This window comes from Engystomops pustulosus, chromosome 2, assembly GCF_040894005.1.
Source record: "Engystomops pustulosus chromosome 2, aEngPut4.maternal, whole genome shotgun sequence".
NCBI classification, from domain to species: Eukaryota; Metazoa; Chordata; class Amphibia; order Anura; family Leptodactylidae; genus Engystomops; species Engystomops pustulosus.
The window spans coordinates 162,843,132-162,868,572 of NC_092412.1; the positions used below are offsets into that span (position 1 = coordinate 162,843,132).

The following is a 25,441-nucleotide window of genomic DNA, read 5'->3' on the forward strand; positions in this document are numbered from 1 at the left end:
TACTCCGCTGTAAGTTACAGCAACACTAGCTCCGCTGTTAGCTAAAGCTGTGGACAGATAGTGTCCTGCTAGTCTCCAGTCCTGGTGGTGGACTAGGAGACACAATGTGCACACTGGCTGGCAGTCTGCGCCAGATAGAAGGCACTTCCGACTCTTTAAATCTAAGGCCCCGCCTCCAGAGGTTTCCCATTGGGCGCACCTTCTGCGGGAAGAGAACCCATTGCTTGTGGGCGTGCCGCTGTGTAGACTACGGCGGCCCGCAATGTGAACCGAAAGGATCGTTCCCGGGATGGAGTGCGCATGCGCAGATATGGCGGGGAAGATTACGTGAACACGTCTCGATGGAGACGCTTGTGTGCCCAACCCCATGTGGGCGCGTCTACCACTAAAAGGTATGAAAGTGTATCGCAGCAGGTAAGGAACGGGCTCAGGGCTAAATAGAAACCGCAATAAACAGAGACTGCAAGCGGACAGTACAGAACCTTAGATATACAAAGGTACCAGGTAGGTAGGGCACATTAGGGCACAGCATACAGGGCTCGCCTTGAATACAGGTAAATATTGATGAACGCTAGTGTCCTACGTGCGGGCAGAGAAATATCATAAAGCACACATTCCAGACCGTGTGCTTAAATGGAGCACTAGAGGCGCAGTGTGTCGCGACATATGAATAATAGACGCCCTGGCATATGTTTAGTAAATATGCCAGAGGAGGGCGTAATCTGTCGCACTGATATATTGCATTGGTTTATTCATTGCGCACGCCCAGGGAAATGTACCATACTTGCATGTGCCAACGTGTGCCGTACTGGCACACGCCAACTAGCAGTACATTAGTAGCTAGTGTTGTTATGACAGAATGCTTCCCTGGTGTTAAGGGTCATATGAAGGGATACATAAAACAGGAGGGCCTGTGACGACTATTAGATGAAAGGTGTAAAAACAAGTTGGTCATTGAGGCCATTAGGCAGAGAGGTATCAAATTTATAGATCCACTTTGCCTCTCTCTGGAGGATCAATTTATCCCAATCTCCACCACGTTCGGGGTATGAGACTCTATCGATTCCCATAAATCGGAAGACTGTAGCATCCCCTTTATGGTAAGTCCAGATGTGATTGGAGATGGGTTTATCTCTCTTGTGTGTAATATCCCCCAAATGTTCCCCAACCCTTCTGCGTAATTCTCTGAAAGTCTTGCCGACATACTCTAGGCCACATCTACAGGTGACTTTGTATATTACTCCGGTGCTTTTACAGTTAATGTAATCTCTTATGTTGTAACTCATACCTGTGACATTACCTGTAAATGTTTTGCCTGTCTGAATAAATGGACAGGCGATGCAACCTCCACATCTGAAGCTCCCGGTTACCCGTCTATCCAGCCATGTCCCTTCTGGTTTGAGAGGCACATAGTGGCTGTTCACCAGGCGATCTCTAATAGAGGGAGTCTTACGGAAGGTTACAGATGGGGCAGGGCCTACGATGTCTTTTAGATCTTTATCCATCAATAAAATCGGCCAGTGTTTTTCCAGAATCGCACGGGCCTCTTTGGAACCATTGTCAAAGGTAGCTATCACCCTCATTGTGTTATTTGATTCTTTCTCTTTTGGTGGACCGTGTAGTAGTTCTTATCGATTCTTTTTTAGGCTACTCTTATTGGCCTCTCTTAGTATCACATCTGGGTACCCTCGGTCAAGGAATCTCTGTCCTAGAATACCTGCTTGCTGTCGGAATTCATTATTAGAGCTGCAGTTCCGGCGTACTCATAGGTACTGCCCCTTTGGGATGCCCCTACGTAACGGAAGTGGATGATGGCTGTCCCACCTAAGTAGCGAATTCGTTGCCGTAGGTTTGCGGTAGATCGATGAATGTAATGAGCCATTGTGTGATTTTGTGATTAATACATCCAAAAATGGGAGGCTAGTGTCATGTATTTCTGATGTGAAACGTAGTCCCAGGTTGTTCTGGTTAAGTGATTCCACAAACCTATTAAATGATTCAGCCCCTCCCTTCCACAGAATGAAGATGTCATCTATATAACGAAGAAACAGTTCCACCTGGTCAATGCCTTCTGGTGGATCCTCTTCAAATACCCGTGTGGCCTCCCACCAGCCCAGGAGCAAATTAGCGTATGAGGGAGCACAAGGGCTCCCCATAGCCGTGCCCCTGAGCTGGTGGTAGATCTGGCCATCGAACAGGAAGATGTTCCTGGTTAGGGTGAAGTGTAGCAGGTCCTGAATTAACCGGTTATGGGCCCGATATTGGGTGCCTCTAGAGGACAGGAAGTATTCCACTGCCTTCAATCCTTTCTCATGTGGTATGGAGAAGTACAAGGCCTCCACATCAATACTGCCCAATAGCGTATTTGAATCAACCGTCAGACCCTCTAGATGTCTTAGCAAGTCGGCGGTGTCCCTCAAATAAGATGGTAATGAGAGAACAAACGGGCGCAGCACCTGATCAATATAGATGCCCACATTTTGGCAGACTGAATTCACACCCGACACTATGGGTCTTTCCTTTAGGGGTATTAATCCCTTATGCACTTTGGGAAGACAATAAAATGTTGCCATCATTGGCATAGTGGGGGTCAGAAAGTCCAATTCCTCATCATTAATCAATCTGGCTGTTCTTGCTTCCATAAGAATTGTTTTAAGTTCGAATACATAATCGGTGGTTGGATTATGGCGTAGTATTTCATAGCCTGTCCTGTCCCCTAGTAAAGTTTTGCACATTTGGGCATATTTGGGTGTGTCCATTATTACAATGTTCCCCCCCTTATCAGAAGGTTTTATCGTGATCCCTCTGTCTTTTTCCAAATCACGAAGTGCTAGTATTTCTTCCCTAGTGCAATTATGCACCTTATTATTTGGCTTGAGTTGTTTTAATTCTGCACAAACCAGTTGTGTAAACACTTTGATACAAGAAATGTCACCCTGTGAAAGCATCTTATTACTTTTATTTTTTAATGTGGTGAAGGGTCCCTGTCCTTCTTGTTTAGGGTCTGAGTGTTCTAGACTAGCTAGCACCCTCACATCCTCCACCATATCAGGGGGTACACCCAATTCCCTGCTGGATTTCTCCTTCTGTTTAATGAAAAAATTTTTCCAATTAAGTTTACGGGCAAAAAGGTTAACATCTTTAGTCCATGTGAATGCATCATAGTAGGAGGTTGGTACAAAAGAGAGACCTTTGGAGAGAATAGCCATTTCGTTATTATTAAGTACCTTTTGTGATAAATTAATTACTTGGGGGGAGCGGTTGGGTTCCCTGTCGTGTTCCGGTTTCGGAGGGGGTAAGGGTTCTCTAAAAAACGAGGCCCCGCTCCCCTCCCTGTGCCCCTACTCCCTTTTGGCCCCCCTCTCTTAGTGTTACGTCCTTTTCTCTCCTTAAAGGACCCCTCAGTGTCCGAAATCTCCGCCTCCGTAGATGAGACGTCGGTATCGGTAAGGTGTGACTGGGGGCGTTGACTGAGAACACTGTAGACTTTGTTCTCTTTAAAGTCCTGCAGGTCTCTAATAAACTGGTGGTGCTTTCTCTCTTTGAGGAAATACTGGTATTTCTCCACTGTATTTTTTAAGGTAATCTCTTTTGAAGAGAATTCTTGTTCTGTGTCAAACTTTTTAACTATTTCAATGTGTTCTTGTAATTTTTTGTCAAGTTTATCAAGATTGATTTTCTCTTCGTCCAAAAGTATATTCATAAGTCTTAAGGAACTAGCTGTTGCCTCCTTCTCCCATTTTTTGGTCAGAGTGCTATTTTTAAGCCTATTACTTGGGGTCAGAGCGATGCCCAGGCCCCTTGGAACAATATTATTTTTTATGTAATTTTCTAGGCTTTGAACCTCCCACCACGATGCACAGTGGTCTTTGTAAGTTTTAGTGAGATCTTTGAATGCGGTCTGAAAAGAAGGAGTGTATCTTCTCTTTATCAGGTCTTTTTCAGAGAACACGTCCTTCACTTCAGAGAGCCATTGTTGCCTATCGATACCTGCTGACAAAAAACCTGCCATACCGTGGTAGAGAAGGAATAGCAATACAAAAGCAGCAAATCTTATAGAGTAGTAAGAAACCCCATACAAATACTCAATATACAACAGCTTAAAGGGGTAGAGGGGTAGAGGTAACTTACAGCGGAGTAACCACAGTTTTTGCATGCCATTTTTTGCTCAACTACGCCAGGCGAGGACGGCGTTTTTGATATACACCAGTTCCCTCTGAAGAGTCCAGGTGACGAAACGCGTCAGGGAAGGTGGCGCTAACAGGGGGCATGCGTCTATTTTGGACAGGGACAGCTGTGGACTGCCCTTGTCAGGGCAGGAGTTAAGAGGCTTTTTTGACAGGGACAGTACGGAACAGTTCCTGATACCCCGTATACCCTGCTCTTTTATGGGACATCTGAATCACGGTAGGAGATTACCATTCGTAACCTGATGGCATGTTGTCCCACCAAATGTCCATATGTGTGTTGTATGATCTCAGATTGCACACTTCCACTTAGCAGTTCACTCCAATGAGTATTTTGCCTTTCTTTGTTATTATATGGTTTCAGTTTATGTGATTATCTTAATAAAAGTTAAGTTTTAACCATTTATTCCCCTCTACCCCTTTAAGCTGTTGTATCTTCCATAAAATAGTATACAATCACATAAACCATAGCACTGCGTCCATGTTGTACAGTATCCAGCATACGCGTTTCGAGCACATTTCATGCTCTTAGTCATGGCTCACACATTAGAGGGAACAACTAAATAGTATGGGCAGGAAAGACATTAGGGGGAGGAGGGACAAAGATCCACCTCCATCCATGATGTCAGTTAGGTTTAGAAAAACCCGGCCATCTCTCAGGTATTGTCAGGATCAGTGGATCCTCTGGACCACCACGGGAGATGGAACTAGCTGACACCTGGTACTGGAGTCTAAGTGGCACCTGGTTTTCACCAGAGCCCGCCGCAAAGCGGGTTGGACTTGCTGCGGCAGGATACCACCAGGTCGTTCCACAGGGGCGACTAGCCTGCAGTGGCACCTGAGGTCGAGGTACCTTAGCGGATGACAATCTCGTAGTCAGGTCCAGGCACAGGGTCAGGGCAGGCGGCAGAGATGCAACGTCAAGTCCAAGTCCGGGGTCAGCAACCGGAGGTCCAGGCAGGTGGGAACCGGAACACAGCAACACGGAGGAACTCGGGTAACACAGCAACACAAGACTCAGGAGCAGGAATACACAGGAACGCAGGAATACTCGCTTGGAAGCTTTCTCTTAGGCTATGAAGCACAAAGATCCGGCAAGGTTTACAGGAAGAGGCAGGCTTAATATAGGAAAATTTATATAATCCTCAGGGGAAAAAAGGAATATCGTCTGCTGCCAAAGGTGTGGATGCTTGGCACATAAAAGGCTTATTATATAAAATATAAAAATATAGTATAAGCACATGACAGGCAAGCACAGATTGGCAAAACAGGACGTAAACTATTCAAAAAAGACCTGTTACATACCTTGGCGGCAGTATCCAAACTAAATATATAGAGAGACTGATGGAAATCGCAGAGGTGACAGATTAAAGGTGCATTCAGACTGGTATTGTGGTGGAATGTGTTCTAAGAACCAACTGATCATAGAGTAGAATATATTCTATGAACCCACTGGTCAAAGAGTTGAGGTCACTTTTAGAAAAACGCCAGATTACATGTATATAGGAAATAAGAGAAGGAATTTGAAAACAGATGTAGAGGAGGGCTGTTAAAAGTGGGAATTACTATGGATACATAAGTAACTCTAAAATAGCTAGTATCGAGTTGGAGTATCCAAAATGCTTCCCTGTCAAAGAGCTGTTTGCTCCGGTCTCCTCCTCTAATACTGTGCTTGCCTGTCACGTGCTTATACTATTTTCCTTCAGTTTTGGAATCATATTCCCTTTTTATACTATATATAATAAGCCTTTTATGTGCCAAGCATCTGCAACATCCCTGCCAATGCAAGGTAGAGGAGTTGTTGCGAATAAGCCCCTAATATGTGTGTTCCCCTAATAGAGAGTCTGATCAGCTCCTCTGCAGGACACTACACATACACTCACCAGCCACTTTATTAGGTACACCTGTCCAACTGCTCGTTAACACTTAATTTCTAATCAGCCAATCACATGGCGGCAACTCAGTGCATTTAGGCATGTAGACATGGTCAAGACAATCTCCTGCAGTTCAAACCAAGCATCAGTATGGGGAAAAAAGGTGATTTGAGTGCCTTTGAAAGTGGCATGGTTGTTGGTGCCAGAAGGGCTGGTCTGAGTATTTCAGAAACTGCTGATCTACTGGAATTTTCATGCACAACCATCTCTAGGGTTTACAGAGAATGGTCCGAAAAAGAAAAAACATCCAGTGAGCGGCAGTTCTGTGGGTGGAAATGCCTTGTTGATGCCAGAGGTCAGAGGGGAATGGGCAGACTGGTTCGAGCTGATAGAAAGGCAACAGTGACTCAAATCGCCACCCGTTACAACCAAGGTAGGCAGAAGAGCATCTCTGAACGCACAGTACGTCGAACTTTGAGGCAGACGGGCTACAGCAGCAGAAAACCACACTGGGTGCCACTCCTTTCAGCTAAGAACAGGAAACTGAGGCTACAATTTGCACAAGCTCATCGAAATTGGACAGTAGAAGATTGGAAAAACGTTGCCTGGTCTGATGAGTCTCGATTTCTGCTGCGACATTCGGATGGTAGGGTAAGAATTTGGTGTCAACAACATGAAAGCATGGATCCATCCTGCCTTGTATCAATGGTTCAGGCTGGTGGTGGTGGTGTCATGGTGTGGGGAATATTTTCTTGGCACTCCTTGGGCCGCTTGGTACCAATTGAGCATCGTTGCAACGCCACAGCCTACCTGAGTATTGTTGCTGACCATGTCCATCCCTTTATGACCACAATGTAACATCTGATGGCTACTTTCAGCAGGATAATGCGCCATGTCATAAAGCTGGAATCATCTCGGACTGGTTACTTGAACATACAATGAGTTCACTGTACTCAAATGGCCTCCACAGTCACCAGATCTCAATCCAATAAAGCATCTTTGGGATGTGGTAGAACGGGAGATTCGAATCATGGATGTGCAGCCGACAAATCAGCGGCAACTGTGTGATGCCATCATGTCAATATGGACCAAAATCTCTGAGGAATGCTTCCAGCACCTTGTTGAATCTATGCCACGAAGAATTAAGGCAGTTCTGAAGGCAAAAGGGGGTCCAACCCGTTACTAGCATGGTGTACCTAATAAAGTGGCCGGTGAGTGTATAATTAGGTCATTGTGCAGCTGTAGATTCTGCCTGGATAGGCAAGGGTAAAATGTTATTTGTTGTTGTCATCCAATGAAATGCCTCAATGCACTTAATTGTGATAGGAGGAGGAGACCACCTGACCAGGGATTAACTAAACCCTTAGTCAGGGGAGGAGTCAGTGTCTTAGCATCCAGCTTCTCACTGAGAAGCACCACCTCAGAGCTCATGCTCTGACTACAGGCCTCCTAGGCCTCAGCAGCTCTACAGAGTGTCAGTCCACCTTCAGGGCTAACACCGAACCATCTCAGGATAAAAGCTGAAGCTTCCTTCATTGGACACAGCTCCATCCCAGCTTGCCCCTGCATCCAGGCTGGTGAACAGACTCCTGTGGATCCTTCTCCAAGAGCACTCAAAGTATCCTACCTCTGTAAGGAATCGTTCGGCACGTTGCCTGCTGTTGGTTCAAATAAAGAACTGTAAGTTATTTTTGCACAACGTTGCCTCCAGCGGGCCCCTGCTACGGCTGTAACACCAAGGGCGCCCCATCTATCTACCAGGGACACATACTACAGACTCTAAGGGCTGCCCCAGGGAGAATCAGTACAACAGCCTCTCCCTCCATATCATTTCTTGCATACACCACCTGTTGGAGACCTACCAGGCAGTGGGACAGCCCTCCGGTCCCCATACCAAGCACCGTGACACTAGCATCCCTAGGCCACAACCGCCAGCCACTCCGGTATTCTGGGCCCCGGCTGCCTCTAGGCCCCAAGAAAAGGCTAAGCCCCGGTGGGGGATGTTGCACATCCACACTTTTGGCAGCAGACAATATTCCCCTTTTCCCCTAAGGATTATAAAAATGTTCCTATATGTTCAAGTTAGATTATTTATATCAATCAACAGGTTGCTTGTTTTGTCTAGTTCTGTTTTTCTTAGACTACATACCCTGTATAACATTTTAAGGTGAACACTATCTTTTATATTTTCATGTATATTTTAAAAAAGATAATTAAATAAATATGTTTTTAACATTATTATGCAACATACCTGAGAGATGGCCGGGTTTTTCTAAACCTTACTGACGTCACGGATGGAGGTGGATCTTTGTCCATCCTCCCCCTGACGTCTTTCCAGCCCATAGTATTTAGTTGTTCCCTCTCAGATATGTGTGAGCCGTGACTAAGAGCATGTAATGCACTCGAAACACGTAGGCTGGATACTGTAGTCTACAACATGGACGCAGTGCTATGGTTTATGTAATGGTATACTTTTTTATGGAAGCCAATAAAAATTTGGAGGATTTCCTTACTTCACTCGCTGGATCATTACTTTGGATTGTCCGTCAAAGTCAGTGTCTGTTTGGAAATCAAGTTTTCTCACTTGTACATTCAACAGACTTAAACAAGTCCCTTGCCCGCAGTGCGCTTGAATCAATTTACTCTGTTTACTACCCATCATAAATGTCTACAACTGAAACACTGCCAAAACTGTCCCCACAGACACAGCGAATCCAACACCTCAATTTACCAACCCCAAAGAGACTACATACCGGAGACTTTCACAGAGGACTCTTAACCAAATCAACTCTCTTACTGAAACTTTTACTGACTCTTTACCAAGTCAGCTCTCTTACTGACTCTTTACCAAGCCACTACTAGTTCTTACGGTCATCCTCAAAGCCTTTCAGACTCCCTGAAGGGAGTTGAATGTACGCCTGGCCAGGGCAGGTCTACTCTGCACATGCACAAATTGAGCTCTATACCTCTATGGGCAACCCTATTGGCACTAGTCAAACAGTATTATAGACACTATGATAATCTGACAATCACAACAGAATACCTCCCACTCTAGCATTGCGGATATCTAAGGGTTACTCCTTCCCATCTCACAGCTTCAGCTAACATCACAGACTGTCTCACTGTCCATCACCTCACAAATGATTCTTTGCCACAATTATAGTGAGCATACTGTTATAAAGTATATGGACATTTAAAGGCAAAGTACATAATATCACACAAGGAAATGACCTTACCCAGTCCATCCAGCCAGTGAAACAGAAGTGTAAGTCAAGGTAGACAATAAAGTAGACTTACTCCGAGCGCTCTTTGTCAATTCTGGTCACTGACCGCCTGGATTCCTGGGGAGGTCACCTCGATGGTCAAATGTCCATTTTAGTATGCCGACCCAGTCGATGCCAAATGTAAGAGATTTTTATCTGAGGCTCAAACCCCCCTGCAGTTGCAATGCATGTTTATACTAATTGTCCTTGTGTTAGCTCTGTATAAGTCCCAACATGGGACATGCCAGCGGATGCCCGGAGTAGAGGCTGATGCGTTTGCTCCCAGATGGATTTGAGATCCTGGATGTTGGTATTACTGGAAGATGGTGGAAGATCCGTAACAAAGTCCATGGCTATATGAGTCCACGTGCAACTGGGCATCAGCAATGGCAGAAGCAGACCTGCAAGTTTTGGCGTGATGACTTGTTACGAGCACAGGAAGTGCAGGAGCTCACAAAATCTTGTACACCCTTGACCAGATCTGGCCACCAGTAGTAACGAGATATGAGAGTGACAGATCTCTGCACCCCACGGTGCCCAGCTACACAAGAGCAATGTCCCTAAATTAGTATCCTCTTCAGAAGAGCTGGACGGACATAGGTCTTGCCTGGAGAAAGCTGCCGTAGATCCACAGGAGCAGCGAGAACCAGGTGTTCAGGTGCCACGAGGAGCACCCGCCCCCGTGGGAGACGTACCAGGCATCAAGTCTCTAGGGCAGTCATAGGGCCGATGTGGGGGAAGAGTCTCTGTATGCTTCTTCGAGAAGACGTCCACAAAGTCCATGTATGAAGTGGGGAGACCCATCAGTGGCTTGGTGGACACCGGAGAAGCCGTGATGGATACAGGATAAGGTGCCACCAAACAACTAGACTGGCATTCCAGTCCCCAGCGAAGATCCTCAACGGTACGCCAGTTGAGCAGAGAAGCATGTTTTTGCAACCACAAGAAACCCAGAAGGACAGAAGACGTGGATTGGGGTAGGACAGAGAACGACAGTCACTCCTTGAGCAAAACTGCAACTTGCAGGCACAGGGGCTTGGTGCGGTACAGGACTCAATCGCAGAGACTCTGCCCACTGACGGAAGAAATAACCATCGGCTTCTCTAGACGAACCACAGGAAAATGTTGCTGGGAAATTCAGGTCTGGAGAAGCTTTGTTCTCACCTAGGGATGCTTCTCCAAAGAACTCTAAGTGTGTGTGTTTCCTGAAAGCTCAGAACGGACTGGACAAGTCTCATGAAAGTGCTTCAGGCTAGCACAATAGAGGCAGAGATTCTCTTGTTTTCGTCTGGAACGCTCTTGATGTGACAAACGAGCTCTATCCACCTGCACAGGTTCCTCTGCAGCTGACACTGTGGGCGGCAGAGGTGGATTCGGAAGACAGGAGCCAAGCGGGGCAGTCGACGGGGTCCTGGTCTTTGTATATATTATATTATGGGGGAGCTGGATATATTTGTTGTAGGGGGCTGTATATAATTAGAATTTATTACAAAGGGCCTGTGTGTGTATATATATATATATATATATATATATATATACATATATATATATATATTTATCACTGGGGTAGAAAATTGTGGGGAGGGCCCCCACCAGTTTGTGCTCATATAACCTGCTCATTACTCATCCAGGATTCTCAGGGAATCCTGTACACAGCTGTAAATGTGTAATATATATTCAGTCCCCTATAATCAGCACATATAACCTGTTCAGGAAATCCTGTACACAGCTAAATATGTGTAATATAAGTTCAGTCCACCAAAATCTACACTTACAAACTGTTCTTTCCCCATCTAAGATGTTCAGGGAATCCTGTACACAGCCAAATATGTTTATGTTATGTTCATTCTACTATAATATACACATACAGCATTATCATTCCCCTCTAGGAGGTTTGGGGAATCCTGTACACAACTAAATATGTGTAATATATATTTATTCCACCATAAACTACAAATATAATCTGTTCATTCCCCTTCCAGGGTGCTCAGGGAATTTATTACAGTGCTTTTTGTGTGTAATATACTGTATGTGAATTAAAATATTACCTACGATAAAACCTCTCCATTCCCTATTTACAAACACAGGGAACTCACTATGCCTCTCTCTTTATTGTATTCATTACTATTAATGTTCAATCTTTTCAGTGTGTCACCAAAACAACGTGTATATTCCAGTATAGCCGTTCAACTGCATCCGGTTTCTCGTTACCCAGTAGCAAAATTCCGCATTATCGTGTGGGCAGGGCCATAGCATCCTGCACTGTTATTATGTCAAATTGAACAAACTTTATTAACAACAGCCTTTGTAGCAGCCGGGGCACACCAGCGCAGCACCACGGCATGACGCTTCCAATAGGCGACAGCTTGGATTGGGGCTTATTGTAATGTGCGTGTGACGTACAGACGTTCGTCTCGGAAGTGGCGGCGGAGGCGTGGTTGCCGGGGTGACGGCGGGATGGGGAAAGAGCAGGAGCTTCTAGAAGCCGCTCGTACCGGTAACCGGGCAGCGGTAGAGAGGTTGTTGGGGGGGAAGAGGCTAAGTGGCGCCGGTCCAGGTGGAGCTTCGGGAAGCGGGACTGGAGCCAGTGGAGGGGGGTCTGGAAGTCACCCGCTAAGTAGTCTGCTCAGGTAAGGTGTTGCTATCTTGTCAATAGGGATGTGCCCGGTTATTCATGCTGATGATTCCGGTTTTGTGAATGTGCCTGTAGTGGTCACTGTCAATCACAGCTGAGTATCTGGTGTGCCTGTAGTATCTATATGCCTGGATTCGGTTACACTGCCCTCACAGCCACTGTGACTTGTCATTCTGTACTAAGGTGGTAATGAGGCAGTACTAGAATTTATGGAGAAAGGCTGGGAAATGTTGATACTGTTTTCCGTCATTTCCCGTGAGTTGTAAATATTTGTAGTGATGTAGATTTTTTTTTTTTTTTTTTTTTAACTTATGGCAGATTTGTTGCCATTTCAAATGCATTGAACCCTTTCACATAGACATAACTATTTGTAATAAATCTACCATGTATGAATATTATTAGTGTAGGGCCCCAGCTTATGAACCATTCCTGCTTATGGAGCACCAAAGTTAATTGGTGGGAAGGTTTCTTATGAGTGCTGACTAAATGTTCAGGTAGGGGCCGCTTGACAATATGTTGCATTTGCGCCTGTTACTCTGGCCAATGATGGTCATTGCTAGTCATTAGGAGCTTACACCCAAACCGGCAAATGGATGTCAGGGTCATGTGGCGCACTTGAACATCAGGTTCGCTCATCTCTAGTGCTGAGAATAGCTGCACTATATCGCTCTGCTAGAACTTTCTCTACACAAGGTGACCCTAAAGTTTGGCGTATGCATAAACTCAGCATTAAGATCAGAGTTTACCCAGTAGTTTAATAGAAGAGTCCTATTCATATTTAATTTATTAGCTAGGTTGGAAGTATGGGTTGCAGAAAAGTTACCAGTTTTAAGCCATGTTCAAACGCAGTATTTGAAAGGTAATCCAAAGGCTTAGGTGCGTTAACACATGCTGTTTCATATGCACTACAACAGTGTGGAAGAGGAGATTTCTCTAATTACATTGCTGTCAACACTGCATTTACAAAATGCATGTGTTAACATCATGTCAATGCATGCATTTGATGTATAATATTTTGTCCATTTTTGTCAAATCATTGATATTTTTGTGTAATGTTAAGTTTTATAAAGTTATACAATTTTCCATATATACTTTCTGTATCAATTTCAAAATCCAGAGCTGATACAGGAAAACGGGTGTCATTTCCAGAATCAAGGATTAAAAAACAGTCCAACTTTTAAGGCACTGGGTCATGCATTTCACTGGAAACACAGATGCAATGGGCTTGAGCCCTGCCCCTGGGCAATTGCATTGCTTTTTTAAATCAATTGCAAGCGTCACATTTGACATCACCCTGACATGTTTGTATTTAAAGGACATCTACCACTGACATCTAGCAAGGACATCTAAAGACTGTATGCAAATGAGCTTGAGGGGCTCCAGGTTTTTGGTGGTAGATGCAATTGTCAAGGAATGCCAGCTCACCTCTCATTCAGTCATGTTGAGTACAGCACGGACCTCCCCTCTGCAAAGGCGTAATACATTTGTAATAATGAATTCACGGTTCAGCCAGGCTCCAAACACGATTTCTTTATTGATGCATTTAGTAGCAATACATAGTATCCACTCCGACAGACAAGTGTAGCCTACGCGTTTCGGACAGTGAACCTATTCTTAGTCATGGCTAATGCACAATAACATAAGTATACACTTATACTAAAAATAACCCATTAGATCCTCCCCTAGTCGGAAGGTCACTTCCGTTTACACCCTTCACTTCAAAACTTGACATATTTACATATACGACTTAATACAAATAAAAATGGATCCAAAAGTTGTTTAATAGCATATTGCATGTTGTGAGGAGATTGTCCTAAATGGTGTTATGTCCATTTGTATGTTTTCATTATTGTGTAGAACGTCTTGAGCGGAACGAGACGTATCACCTGACCTTTTGGTCACATGACCACACGTAGTCACGCGACCAAGCTCCTAGAAGAAGTATTATCCTTGGAAATCGGGGACCCTGTGATGGAGGAGTACAGTCGGCATTGTGGAGGAGATCCTGCGTACAAAATCGTAATAATGAGGAACTCGTATATATGTAATGTCGCTGGGTGAAGTATCTTCATCATAGCGGTAGAGGATCTGCGCGGCGCGGCCGAGATGACTCCTCTGTGTTACGTGGTGGGGAGGTGGGCATATATCTAAGTTGATACAAAAGTACAAAAATTAGTAAATAAAAACACTTGATTTACAAGATTAAATAGTAAATGAACGAACATGAGAACAGAGTAATGTTTGGGGGAGGTCATGGCATATGAAGGTTAAATAATCCCAGTGAGCTGTGTAAAATTAATAGGGAAACGAAGAGAGAGAATTTTATAATGATACATCGTCTCTCCGCTGGGGGAAGCATGCTTCTAAAATGAAGAACCAATACGCCTCCCTTGTGTTGCCCCCTCTAACATTTTTTTTTTACTTTTTCTATGGCATATGTACTAAGAGAACTGACATCTCTTCTGTGAATCTGTACAAAGTACTTGGATGCACCAGACAAATTGCGACCAAGAGGGTTTTTTTTAAATTTGTTTTATTAAAAGCAGGAGCACAGAAAGAACATTAGGAACATGGTCCTTATCGCATTGTGATACATCAACCAGGAGTCACGTAGATTAATACTTGTAACATAGCATTTCAAACACAACCTCCGCAAACACATGTTCCAGTTTCTCCCGTGCTCCCGCCAACTTTTAGTGAATTGAGAACAAAAGCCACTGTGGAGTCTCCAGGTTCCACAGGTGGTCTATGAAGATCTCCCCAACACAACGCATAACAAGGTAAATAGAAAGGGTCAAGCCCTAAGTCCCTGGAAATAAGAGAAAAAAAAAAGAGAAAACCAGGAAGACAGTATCCCCTAGCAAGGGGGAAAAAAGTGGGGAGCGCCACAGGCAATAGAGCAGAGCTCCAGTACAAACAGGCATATTAAAGGGAACCTACCACCCCGATTCTACCTATAAAGGTAGAAGGATTGGTAGGTGGATGGATGGGACGTGAGGATAGCCCTTTTTTGGGCTAATCCTCACGTCCCAGGTGTCTTTTACAAAACTTTATTACATGTATATGCAAATTTTTTTTATGCGGCTTACGGCGCCGTGGAGTAGCCGGACATGAGGCTACTAGCCGCGGCTACTCCACGCCCCAGTAGCCGCGTTACTCCGCCTACCAGGTAATCTTCGGCGCGCAGCTCCTGGTAGCTGCGCGCCCTCGTCCGGGTCCCCTGCGTTCTGCGCATGCGCAGAACGCAGGCCTTCAGCTGCGCGGCCGGAACTACTGCGCATGCACAGTAGCCGGGGGACTCGGACGAGGGTGCGCAGCTACCAGGAGCTGCGCGCTGAAGATTACCTGGTAGGCGGAGTAACGCGGCTACTGGGGCATGGAGTAGCCGCGACTAGTAGCCTCATGTCCGGCTACTCCACGCCCCAGTAGCCGCATGAAAAAGACACCCGGGACGTCCCATCCATCCACCTACCACCCCTTCTACCTTTATAGGTAGAATCGGGGTGGTAGGTGCCCTTTAACAACTATGTCAAAAGACTACTAGAGCTCTCAACTTCCCGAACGCGCCCCCGGGTGTTGCAGTAGCCCAAATAATGAGCCAAGGGAGCCACAGGTCGATGAGGGAGGCATAGTGCTCAAGTGCTACAAATATTCTAAGTAACCCATATAAACAAATAATTCACCGAGGAACAAGAGCATGTCCTACACTGGATGGTAACATTGTCAAATCTCGGATCACGAAAGACCTAAGGCCTTTCTCTTCCCTCTGGACGCTGGTCTTGATAAGCGGCGTATTGAAATATCATACAGTTGTTCAGTAAATCTGGTTTTAAATTTACGAATGGTTTGTCTTGCATACATTAAATTGCATTAAGTACAGTGTATAATGTATATTACATTTTTAGAGTTGCAATTAATAAATCTTTTAATTGGAAATTTCTTTGACCATTACTACCGTATTTTCCGGGCCATTAGGCGCATCGGACTATAAGGCGCGGGGTCCGGGGGCGTGGCGGAAGTCCGGGGGCGGAGCGGAGAAGAGACGCGGGGAAGGTGAGGGGGAGGTGGAGGATGGCAGCGGACCATACTTACATAGGTCCCCGCTACCGGAGACAGCAGTTCTCCATCGGGAACTGCAGACCACGCGGCAGAAGTTGTTCGTGTTATGTATGTATGGTCCGCTGCCCAGCGCCATACATAGGGCGCACCGGACTATAAGGCGCACTTTGGATTTCCAAGGAAATCCAAGGCTTTTAAGTGCGCCTTATAGTCCGGAAAATACGGTACTTAAGAAACTTTTTCTTATTACAAGTAAAATTGCATGTCATGTATCTTGAAGCTCCTCATTTGTGGAACCTATGGGTGGATAGCCATGTTCGATTAGGCTGTGTGGAATATAACTTGGAGCAGAAACATTGCCCTGTCTTCTGGTTTAATTTACTAATTTTTGATGTGGATGAATGAAAGCCTGTCTTTCTAGTGTCCATTCTGAATAGCCTCTATTTCTCACTCTAGCACAGGCATTGAGAGCTTCTGTATGGAATGTGTCATCTGTGCCACAGTTTCTCCTAATATGTGTCAGTTCCCCTACAGCAGGGATCCCCAAATTACCATTTTTATCCAGCCGTCAGCAGTCTGGAAGGGGCCTCCGTCCATCTGGACAGGAAGCCACTGCCCGTCACTGTATAGTGCTCGATGCGGCCGGAAATAGCCGCTCGAACACTATTACTGCAGGTGGAGTGATGTGGCCGGAAGACAACCCCAAATTGCTGTGGGCAGCATAGGGAATAATTAATGGTGTAGGGGGGGGCAGCATAGGGAATAATTAATGGTGTGTGGGGGGGGGGCAGCATAGGGAATAATTAATGGTGTGGGGGGGGGCAGCATAGGGAATAATTAATGGTGTGGGGGGGGCAGCATAGGGAATAATTAATGGTGTGGGGGGGGGCAGCATAGGGAATAATTAATGGTGTGGGGGGGGCAGCATAGGGAATAATTAATGGTGTGTGGGGGGGGCAGCATAGGGAATAATTAATGGTGTGTGGGGGGGGCAGCATAGGGAATAATTAATGGTGTGTGGGGGGGGGCAGCATAGGGAATAATTAATGGTGTGTGGGGGGGGGCAGCATAGGGAATAATTAATGGTGTGTGGGGGGGGGCAGCATAGGGAATAATTAATGGTGTGTGGGGGGGGCAGCATAGGGAATAATTAATGGTGTGTGGGGGGGGGCAGCATAGGGAATAATTAATGGTGTGTGGGGGGGGCAGCATAGGGAATAATTAATGGTGTGTGGGGGGGGCAGCATAGGGAATAATTAATGGTGTGTGGGGGGGGCAGCATAGGGAATAATTAATGGTGTGTGGGGGGGGCAGCATAGGGAATAATTAATGGTGTGTGGGGGGGGCAGCATAGGGAATAATTAATGGTGTGTGGGGGGGGCAGCATAGGGAATAATTAATGGTGTGTGGGGGGGGCAGCATAGGGAATAATTAATGGTGTGTGGGGGGGGGCAGCATAGGGAATAATTAATGGTGTGTGGGGGGGGCAGCATAGGGAATAATTAATGGTGTGTGGGGGGGGGCAGCATAGGGAATAATTAATGGTGGGGGTAAACCAAATGCAGACTCATACTTCCCATTGAGATGCTGGTAAGTACTTGCTCTTTACTTTAAATATTGTATTGTAGTGTTCCTGCTTTGTATTTTCACTAAAAAATAAGATATGTGCAGTGTACAGAGGAATTTCTTAATTTTTTTTTTATTTTTAAACTTTAGTCCGGCCCTCCAACGGCCACCTATGTAAAAAGTTTGGGGACCTCTGCCATACAGGAATGGACTGAATTGTATGTATGTTGTGAGTTGGCATGTAATATGGTGTTGCCTAAAGTTGGGACTAAGGACAGGTTCACTGACCGAAACGCGTAAGCTACACGTGTCTATCGAAGTGGATACTATGTATTGCTACTAAATGCATCAATAAAGAAATCATTGTGTTTGGAGCCTGGCTGGACTGTGAATTCATTTTTCCTGGTGGTAGATACCATTTAAGTTCAAGAATAAGCAACCCAGGAGATTAAATGCGCTATTTTGCAGGTTCGCATGCGGTAACAAGCACCTGGAGTTTTTACGGCAGCTATTAAGGGTACTTTCTATGTTGGCACGTCAGAACAAGATTGCCGGACATCTGGTCCTGCTGGTTCCAGTATCATCACAGCCCAGACTCGGCTCTAACACCCAGGATCCGTAAAACTCATTTCCCGGGTGTTTAACCCCTTACCCGCCGTGGTCATGCTTGACCGCGGGGAGTAAGTGTACCCCCCGTGATTGGATTCCCCGGGTGAGCTTGCTGGGGGATCTGATCCATCCTGCGGCAGCCCCATGGTCCGGCGCGTGCCGAGCATGCTCAGTTACTTACATGATACACTGCAATACATGTGTACTAGGGTTGCACTGATACCAGAATTTTGAGTGCAATATGATACCCAGAAAAGTATTGCGATACTCGATACCGATATAATACCTTAAAGAAATGAAAAATAAAGTATTATATTAATGTTTAATGTGCGGTCACATGGGGCATTTACATTGCATTTAGAAATACAGTGCAAATGTCTGGGGGCGGAGCTCAGCTTGATCACATTTGCATTTCCACTGAAACACATGCGATCAGTAACGGTCAACCAGTGATTTGCCAGGAGAGGATTTGGTGTTTTATGGCAGTGTAGTATATGTGTTGTAAATGTTATCCTAGTAATGTAAATAAAAAATAGTATACTAAAGATTATAATTTAGGGCTCATTTAGAGGGGTGCTTTTGATGCCCGTCTGCTATCCTTTTTTTGCGGATGGCAAACGGACGCACTGTTTTCTATGGGTTTGTTCACGTGTCCATTTTTTTCACAGATGTGTAGACAGTGAGAAAAAAATTGCAGCATGCGTTGTTTTGTCTAGCATGGAAGAGAAGTGAAGGAAGAGAAGGCTGCTGCAGGGGAATGAGGAAGGAGAGTGTTTATTTTTTTTGACAGTTCTGCTGGGAAAGGGGACATTGGAAGTAGAGGGTGGGGGCAGCTAAAGGAAATGAGACCACCCACCATTTCCTGGAGAAAATTTGTTTACAGCTGATCGCCTGGCAAAAAAAGGTTAGGAACCACTGGGCTAGTGGATAGAGGCTCTTTATACCTATGGCAGTTGGAGTGTGGAGGTTGTGGGTTCAAATCCCTGGCTGGGCAAAAAAAAAAATTTAAATGGACATTCTGTTTATTGTACAAACACATTGTACAATAAATATAAATCAATATTGAACCCGCTCTGTGAACAAAAAATCTTTGCATAATAGTCATAAAAATGTTCTAAAAAGTTACGTGCCCTAATACGATATGACTGAAAAGAACAACTCTCTAAGCAAAAAATTAGCCCTCAACCAGATCTGTCAACTGAAGAATACATAAGTTATGCCCCTGAAAAGTTGTTGATCGTAAAAAAAAAAAATGTGATTTTCTCCGGTATTGGTTTTGCTCAATAAAATTGAGCAAAGAAAAACTATATAAATGAGGTATCACCGTAATCGTAGTGAACCAGAGAATAAAGATAAATTATTTTTATGATATGGCGAGTGGGAAAAAAATGTTCTAAAAATTCGAAATAAAAATTGATAATTTTGTTTGTCCCCCTTGAAATGGTTGATAAAATCTCCTGAATGACCTATAGAGCCCCCCAAATGAATTATCTATACATTGTATCTCACCTCGCATTACCAAAAAAATAAAAATTTTAAAGCTTGTACAATGTCACAATACAAATCTGCTCTGATTGGCGCCGCTTTCATCCTATGCCCAGCCGTGTGCCCAAACAGCAGGTTACCACCACATATGGGGCGTCGATACACTCAGGAGAAATTAGGCATCAAGCTTTGCAGAACATTTCATCATTTTTTTTTTTCATTATGAAAGTGTCATTTTTGGCCTAAAAGAATTGATTTTCCAAAAAAATCCAAAAGTTTTTCTAAATCTCACTTCCATTTTGTTTTAACCTATGTTAAACACTTAAAGGGTTAATAGACTTAATAAAAGTTGTTTTACATACCTTGAGGGGTGTAGTTTGTATAGTGAGGTAAATTATGGGGTAATTTTTACTATTATTTAGGCCTTTCAAAGTCACTTGAAAGCTGGGTTTTCCCTCAAAATATGATTTTTGGCAATTTTCATGAAAATCGCACCTAAAGTTCTAGGCCTCATTAAATTCTCGAAAAATGAGAGGATGCATAAAATATCATTCCAACATAAAGCAGACAATCCAAAAATGTTAGTTCTCAAGCTTTTTGGATAGTTTAACTATCTGGCTGGAAACCAGAACATTTCAATCTTTGAAAATGAAGAATTTTCCTGAAATTTTTCCAAATTTTATTTTTTTTTTTCAGAATGAAAACTTATCGCTTAAATTTTACAAGTAACATGAAGTGCAAAGTCAAAATCACCTGGATTTGTTAAAGCGTTCCGAAGTTATAACCAATTATTTTGACATATGTCAGATTAGAAAACTAGAGTCTGATCATTGAGCTGAAAATAACCATGTTAAAAAAAAACACCTCTCATCTGGTCTCTAACTAATACCGTCACTACTACACATGTATGAGACAGACATTAGCTAAACCCCTTTTTCTGGAGGCTCCGTCCCTCCTGTGACATCACCGCTACTAGTGTGTACTGAACAGTTCTGGCTCAGCCCATGCATTACAGGGGACAACTGCCAAGCGTACTTTCAAGCTTCGCAGTTATTCTGGGGGAGTAATAGCGCCTCATCCGTCTATGACGCTTGGTGAGGCGTTAATGCGATCTCTGGGTCACAAGACCTTTTATTTGGGCCGCAAGTTGCAACAAGCGGCTGCTGCTTATGGTCACGAAAGATGGAGGGGATAAACTCTTGGATGGATTTATCTGCTTGAGTTATTTGTGGATTTCAACATTGTGTACAAGCATTATACACGCTTGTGCAGACTTTTATATCACCTCTACCTGAGGGTGATGGCACACGTAGCGTTTTGAATGCATTTTTGTCCCGTTTTTAAGCAGTCCGTTAAAAATGTTTGCGATCACCCTTTTGGACCGCATTTTTACGGGGCATTACCACAGCCAAGGGAATAGGAGAGTGAGTATTTTTATTTTTTATTTTTTTTTTTCATGAAGACTTCCTTATTTTTCAGTTCTTGAATATCAAATCTCAGTCTTTAAAGACATGTCACCAGAATTTTTTTTTTTTTTTTTTTTTTTTTTAACTTTTTATTTTAATTTTTACATAAACACCGGCCCATGCATGGGCTCAATGGAGACATATTAAGCCTACAAGTAAGTTACATCAGGACAAAGCTTATTGTCACCAGAATTTTAGGGTTAATAATCATCCCTATATCACCTAAAGGTATCTGTCACTAATGCACTGAACCTTAATCACAGCCTTTTTCAGATGTACAAAAGTGTATAGCTTACTATTGGGAGGAGGCAGGGCAGGGGTACATGCACACAAGTGTGGTATTCCTACACACCTTGTGCATGTTAAATCAAAATACCGTATATTCCAGCGTATAAGATGACTTTTGAAGACAGAAAAATCTTCTGTCTTCTCTGGGGTCGTCTTATACGCCGGTAATCCCGACCGCCCGCCATGTATTCAGCAAAGGCAAAGGCATATTGCAGCAAAGGCTTACCGGTAACACCCGCGGTCGGGGCTAGCACCGATCGCGGGTGTTTTCACAGCGTGGGCTGTCGGCAAAGCTGCCGGCAGCCTCCAAAAGATAGCGACGCATGGGCGCCGCCATCTTACCTGGGATTGCCGCTCTCCGTGACCTCATCGGGGGCGGCGATCCATCTCCATGGTAGCCTCGGGTCTTCCGAAGACCCAAGGCTATTTCGTTTTAACCCCTTCATTACAATGTGCTGATAGCACATTGTAATGAATGAGGAGGAAAATCCCCAAATACTGCCATACTACCACAGTACAATATGGTAGGATCGATCAGACAACCTAGGGTTAAAGTACCCTAGGGAGTCTGAAAAATAGTATAAATAAAAAAAAAAAGTTAAAAAAAAAAATTATAATAAAAAAACCTAAAATTTCAAATCACCCTAGAACTTTCCCTAGAACTGACATAAATAAACAGTAAAAATCATAAACACATCAGGTATCGACGCGTCCGAAAATGCCCGATCTATCAAAATATGATAACGGTTTTTCAATGTGTTTAACCCAGTAACGGAAAATAGCGCCCAAAGTCGAAAATGGCACTTTTTTGCCATTTTGAAAAATATAAAAAAATCTATAAAAAGTGATCAAAAGGTCGTACAGTCCTAAAAATGATATAATTGAAAATATTATCAAATTTTGCAAAAAATGACACCAGCTCCGTACACCAAAGTATAAAAAAATTATTAGTGCCAGAAGTTGGCAAAATCAAAAAAATTTTGTACAGGAGGTTTTCATTTTTGTAAATGTATGAAAACATTATAAAACCTATACAAATTTGGTATCCCCTTAATCGTACCGACCCAAAGAATAAAGTAGACATGTCATTTGGGGCGCTCAGTGAAAGACGTAATATCCAAGCCCACAAGAAAATGGCGCAAATGCGTTTTTTCACCATTTTCATTGCCTTTGGAATTTTTTTTTCCCGCTTCTGAGTACATGGCATGGAATATTTAATAAAATGAAAATTTAAGGTACAGTATGGTAACATTTACAGTAAAATGGACGATGGTAATGTTGTTGTATGCCTTATGTTAATGAGCGACAGTTTTCCTGCTATATACCTGCATGTCATAAGAATTTAAATTAAAAAAAGGACCATGTTAAATTCAAATCTGTTTTTTTTTTTTTTCATTTTTACCGGTGTTTTGTATGCGTTGGAAAAGAGGTAGTCTTATGCGGCGAATATATCTTAAACTCTATATTTTAAACAGGAAAGTAGGGGGGTCGTCTTATACGCCAGAATATACGGTATGTTAGATTTGAGATGATAATTGTGCATTGGTGTTTACATCAGAGCTCTGGAGTTGGAGTTGACAATTTTGGTGGAGACTAAACAAACATATAAATATAAAACGTTTAAAGTTTGCTTTTAAATATTTGTTCTATTTCTGATCTATGGATTTGGGCCTGGAGTGAGCAACATTTATTAGTCCAAGGGCCATATTGTCATAGTAGGTAACTCGAGAACAAAAGTAACTCCTGCCTATGGTACTCAGTGGGTGTACTTTATTTTTCCAATAGCCCGGTTTCTAGAATAGCATAGTGCTTTGAAGACTTGTAATATGGCAATATCAACCAGTGTTTGTAGAATTTTTCTTTCGCAAATGCTGTGGACCTCTCTAGTATGCCGTTTTAGAGACTTTCCGGGATCTGTGTGCATAGCCCATAGCAAAGTTGTGCTATCATAGTAATCGCTGTAGTAGTGACATGTCACAACTCTTTTGCTAGGGGATATATCTGCCAATCCTATTGCCAGGAGTGCTGGGGCTGACTGCAATGAAAGATGAATGTGTAAAGTGTCTTGCAGGAGACATTTTTTTCTGTTTCTAGAATGACAAGAGGACCGGGCATTGCCAAAAAACATGTAGGATTGACCCAGTATCTGAGTGGCACCACCAGCAAATGTCCAACACTGTTGGATAAATCTTTGCTAGTTTTTTAGGTGTATAATATCACCTGTATAACATTTCCTGTCTGGTCTCCAAATGTAGAGCACAACTAGAAAGGGTTTTAGTGAGTGAAACACTGGGGCACATGTATCATAGTTTTTTGGCTGCCCCTTTTTCAAGTTTCCTGATGTTGGCCTACTTTGTTTTTTCCCCTTGTGATATGTGATCATTTGCCTGGTCAGTCTCACTTTTGCAACTTTTTGTGGTGTGTGACTTTTTAGTCCCAAATAGTATCTCCCAAAGTAAGTCTGGGTCTAGCATGCTCTGTTTTGGAACTTAAGCCCAAAGAATGGCCCAAAAGCCTCACAAGTAGAACAAACAACTGGGCTATTTTATGCTGCACATTTCCAACTTTGTTGCCTGATGGATGAGCGAATAGCAGCGGCTAGTGGCTCCTCAAGCAGGGTGAAAATAAGAGGGGAAAAGGACCCTAGAGGCATAACCAGATTTAATGACAAATGCCGAAGGGGTGGATTATAACGCCAGTGTCCCACGTATAGCATCCTAAAAAAAAAAAAAATCCAAATCTGCCTAGTACTTCACATAGATACCTCCAGTGCATCGAATGTCTTCAATGCATCCAAAGAGAGGAGCAAAGAAGGCATCCACTCCCCCCACCCCCCCCTGACACAATCATTCAAGTCTATGAACCGTCTTGTGCCATCCGATGATAACCTACCCCTGACGAAGCCCCCCCGGTCTATGAGCCCCGGCAGGAGAGGGGCGAAACGGTCCACAATAATTTTAGTATAATTATTTTATTTATCAGTGTTTAGGAGTGAGGTATAGGCCAAGCAATTTTAAGCAGCTGCTGTCAGTGCGCCTCGTTGCAGAGAGCCGGCAGCGATTGTGCAATAAATGTGCTGCTGCCGGCTATTCTTACAGGTCCCCGACTGACAGGTTCTTTGAGGGGATGTGTTGGCCGGCCCCCTCATGAATACGGCCAACTGCCAGGGGAGAGAATACGAGGATCCGACCTCTTATTTGGTAAGAGGTCGGATCGATTAAAACAAACTTTGCAAACATTCAATTTAATAAAAATTAAATAAATATAAAGGGGCTGGAGACAGGATTAGGGGGGACATATTTGGTGGGGTATTTTTGGGGATGACAGGTCCTCTTTAAAGGGCTTTTTCCTGAAAGATAATTCTCAAATTTTAACCCTCTAGTGATGTTTAAATAATCATCATTTTTAAAGGAAATATCCGAGTCTTAAAAATTACTGAGGGCCCGGGCTGGAGAGGGCTATTTAAAAATAATAAAAATGTACTTGCCTCGTCCGGCGCCGTGGCCTGTCTTCTCTGTGCACCGGTTTCATTACAAGGGCGCACAGGGAGCTCCCATCCGACACCATCTCCCAGCGCTAGCAATGCTGAGAGATAGGAACGGATGGGAGGAGCCAGCCACATATGCAGCAAAGACTTACCGGCTATGTGAGTGCTCTGCTCACCCAGTAGTAGTGAGAACTTCTAAGCTACACTTCCTACCCATCCTTTTGCACCAACTTTCAGCAGTTATGTTACGTTAGTTATGGAACTTCTCATAGGCTGTGACTATCGGCAGGGTGTGGACCGCAACTAATGACTTGAAACGCTTCATGTGGTGGCGCAACTTGGGCACCCTGGATCCTCCTTTTTGTTTTGATAATTGTGGCTGCACTTTATGTTCATGCTCCGGAGTGAAGCTCCTCTGCCAGGGCCGATTCTAGCATATTTGCTGCCTGAGGCGAATATTAAAATGCTGCTCCCCCCCCCCCCCCCGCCCCTGTTTAGTAAATGCTGAAAACTTTACTAACA

The 25,441-nt window shown here is 43.9% G+C and overlaps 1 protein-coding gene across 2 annotated transcripts in view; it reads left to right on the top strand.

The window, feature by feature from the left end:
• The first annotated feature begins 11,636 nt into the window (after positions 1-11,636).
• ANKS1A (ankyrin repeat and sterile alpha motif domain containing 1A) overlaps positions 11,637-25,441 on the top strand; it is a 183,406-nt gene continuing 169,601 nt past the window's right edge. The window contains exon 1 of one of the 2 annotated variants that reach the window (XM_072137187.1): positions 11,637-11,954. In XM_072137187.1, the coding sequence (XP_071993288.1) occupies positions 11,782-11,954 (173 nt within the window). In that variant the 5' untranslated portion in view covers positions 11,637-11,781. The remainder of the gene's footprint in view (positions 11,955-25,441) is intronic. The other variant, XM_072137188.1, reaches the window with a different exon arrangement.